The 3,617-nt window shown below is 35.8% G+C and overlaps 1 protein-coding gene across 1 annotated transcript; it reads left to right on the top strand.

Moving 5' to 3' along the window:
* Nucleotides 1-1,296: 1,296 nt before the first annotated feature.
* Nucleotides 1,297-2,861, top strand: LOC136841895 (uncharacterized). The gene is made up of 2 exons (XM_067109318.1): nt 1,297-1,338; nt 2,355-2,861. The coding sequence occupies exons 1-2, from the start codon at nt 1,297-1,299 to the stop codon at nt 2,859-2,861; spliced, it is 549 nt and encodes a 182-aa protein (XP_066965419.1).
* The last annotated feature ends 756 nt before the right edge of the window (nt 2,862-3,617 follow it).

Raw genomic sequence — 3,617 nt, 5'->3', positions numbered from 1 at the left:
AAGGAAAATATACAATACTGGACCTATGTTTAAATTTGACTGGAGGATTGCATACAATAAAAGCAAGTACATATGGTAAATGATGTTTACAGCTAATATGTTATCCTTTCAATGCCTTGTTAAGATAGTCGTGGGACTAGATAATCACCTGCTGTAGTAAAATTGAATTGAATTGAATTGAACTGAATATAGAATTTGGGTCAAAAGCCAAACATTGAGACCTATGAGGTCATTCAGCGCTGAAACGGAAATTGACAGTAAAAGGTTTGAAAGGTGTAACAGGTGGAAAACTTCGCAGTTGCACTATGGATCACTTGTTAGGAGAGGGTGGAAAGCAAGTAACATGAAAGGAGGTACAGGAAAAGGAACGAAAGGGGTTGCAGCTAGTGGCCGAAGGCACGCTGCAAAGAACCTTAAGTAATGCCTACAGTGCACCACATGAGGTGCACTGACGGCGATACCCCTCTGTAGTAAAAGATCGCAAATAAAAATAATTTTTACAATAGTCCTTATGTAAGGTACATAAATACCATGTCACTTATTTAGACGTATTGCAAACTGCTAAGTCCCTATCCTGGAACACAAATACTTGAATACTGTATCTAAGCATTATTAGTTTCGTTATTTAATAGGCGCCAGAATCCTCTTTTAAAAATATTTAATGCTGAGATTTCATTGTGCACTGGACAGTGGTCATATTTTGATAAAATTCTTTGTATGCTCCACGTGAACGGACGCTTCAAAATACCGAATGTCAGTGACTCTAGCTTCATTGTTTTAGAATACCTAAAGAAAAGGGAGAAAGTGTTGATCGCTTTGAATGATTTCTAGAAAATTAAACTTCGTTTATATTTTCCAGTCATTCCTACTTAGTGTCAATTTTGGTAGTACCAAGAACGACGAGAGTAATTGTTTCTGTGTAATTCTTAGTATGAGCTCTCAAATCCTGGATTTTTAGTTTTCTGTAAAAGAAAACTATTGTGCCGGCTTTGTCTGTCCGTCCGCACTTTATTCTGTCCGCTCTCAGATCTTAAAAACTACTGAGGCTAGAGGGCTGCAAATTGGTATGTTGATCATCCACTCACCAATCATCAAACTAAAAAAGTAAGTAGATCAGCAAACACACGAACACGTACACAAATATATCCATGAAAGAAAAAAGTTATTCGTAGAGAACCGAAAAACTCAAATATATGTAGAAGGACTTTCATAAAGATCAATGTATTGTTTAGACTTAGTAAGAAATTCACGGTCACCGTTGTCCTCTTCCCAAATAAAGGTGTGGCCGAAGGCCGAATGGGATATGTAGATTCCCTCATATCCCATTCGTATATAAAGGTAAGTTGCTTTCCAAGATCAGCATAAGACTGACAGCTGTTGAACAGTGGAAACTTCCAGCCATGATTCCATTGGTAAGATGGATAGGTGCTTAAATACGACACACAAACATAAACATGAACATATATGAACATATTTCATATATATATATATATAATATATATATATATATATATATATATATATATATATATATATATATATATGACTATTTATCACATCACCGTGATTCATATATAATCAGAAATATATATATTCATATATCGAAACTATATATTATATAGTAATGAAGGGAATTTTTAGGTGATATGGGATGAACCAGCGACGGACGGGGAATGATCACAGTGACACGCCAACCTCTCTTGTGGCCGACTGGTTAGCGTGTCACTGTAGTCCTGTCTGATCCCCACGGGATGGTGGACTTATTATCATAAAATTCCTTCGGTAACATATATGAAAATATATTATTTAGATGTATATTAAAGGACGTTTGTATTTATATATTATATATATATATATATATATATATATATATATATATATATATATATATATATATAGTATATATATATTTATATATATATATATATATATATTTATATATATATATATATATTTATATTTATATATATATATATATATATATATATATATATATATATATATATATATATATATATATATATATATATGTATATATATTATGTCCTTGCACCTTTTATACAAAGAGATCATGTTGCATACAGTCATATGTATATATGTGTTATTTGAAGGTGTGCGTATTTGGAAACATATTCTGTATCTCGGAGAGGACCTGTAAACTATGAAGACAATTCCCAGTGATAACAAATCATCCATGCTGGATGTCATTACATTCTTTACTTTCCTCTTGACTGAACGTCATATATGTTTGTGAAGGTACAGCTTCGATCAGTCTCTCTCTCTCTCTCTTTCTCTCCCACTCTCTCTCTCTCTCCTCTCTCTTGACATGATTCATAAGCGCATTCCAATTCCAGATCGCTGTCCTGTTGGTAGCATTCGTCGCTGATGCTGCTCCTGGAATCGGCTTAGGTCTTGGAGGATTAGGAGGATTCGGCGGATTCGGTGGTGGATTTGGCGGAGCTGGTGGACTCTTGAGCGCTGGAAACTATGCCAATGGATTCAGCCACTCCAATGGATACAGTCATGGAAACCACATCCTGAAAGGCTTCGGAGGAGCTGGTGGGCTGAAATTCGGCCATCTTAACAAACACCTCCTGGGCAAACGCAGCGCCGATCCAGAGCCAGGATTACTCGGACTTGGAGGCTTAGGCCTACTCGGTGGACTGGGTGGTGGATTCGGTGCAAAAGGTGGTCTCCTGGGTGTCAAAAACTATGCCAATGGATTCAGCCATTCCAAGGGATACAGTCATGGAACCCACATTGGAGGAGGATTCAAGGGATTGGGAGGTCTTGGAACCGGCCATCTTAAGAAATTCTTCATCGGGAAGCGAAGTGTTGACCAAGAGCCTGAGTCCGAATAAGGAATCCAGGTAGTCACTGGAACACTTTTGTTAATGGATACTTATGGAGACAAATGAGGCATATATTATATCCTGTTAATAACAGTTAATGACACATCTTTTCATGCACATTAAATACATTTATTAAAATATATTTATATATAACAAATAATTATATATTACATTTATATTACATTAATTACATTTATTAAAATATATTTATATTAGATTTATCAAAATATATTTATAGTTTTGCAGCAAAACATTTTGTTTTTATCCTAATTCCATATCCATAAACCTTTCTGTAAAGGTATTAAGATAAAATAGGCCCCTAATCGAGTACAGTATAGCATGGGAATAGCTAACAACCTTACGGAATCAAATATGGGCAGTGCATCTGCCATGCCAGTTTCTGAACCCATGACCTTTATGGTTGGTACATGGGAGAGTCACTTTATATAGGAAATTATAAGATATAAAATGCCATGCAAATGATCAATAACAAACAAGTTCATATTTATAAAAATACTAGCTGACCAACCTGGTACTGCCCAGGAAAACAGTGAAGAATTAGAGGAATTTATTTCTGTATGACAACTGATAAACGTAAAAATCTAACTTCAGGCCAGCCCTCTAAACTAAGATATCTTCTCTCTCTCTCTCTCTCTCTCTCTCTCTCTCCAACACCCCTCTCTCTCTTTCACTTCCTTTCCCTCTCACTCTCTCGCTCTCACTCTCTCCCTTTCCTGGTAGGACAGTTGCTTCAGTTACATTGCC

The sequence above is a fragment of the Macrobrachium rosenbergii genome, chromosome 9 (genome assembly GCF_040412425.1).
Source record: "Macrobrachium rosenbergii isolate ZJJX-2024 chromosome 9, ASM4041242v1, whole genome shotgun sequence".
In the NCBI taxonomy this organism is placed as follows: domain Eukaryota; kingdom Metazoa; phylum Arthropoda; class Malacostraca; order Decapoda; family Palaemonidae; genus Macrobrachium; species Macrobrachium rosenbergii.
The sequence above is the reverse complement of the archived record's forward strand: the minus strand, read 5'-3'. Positions and strand labels throughout refer to the sequence as shown.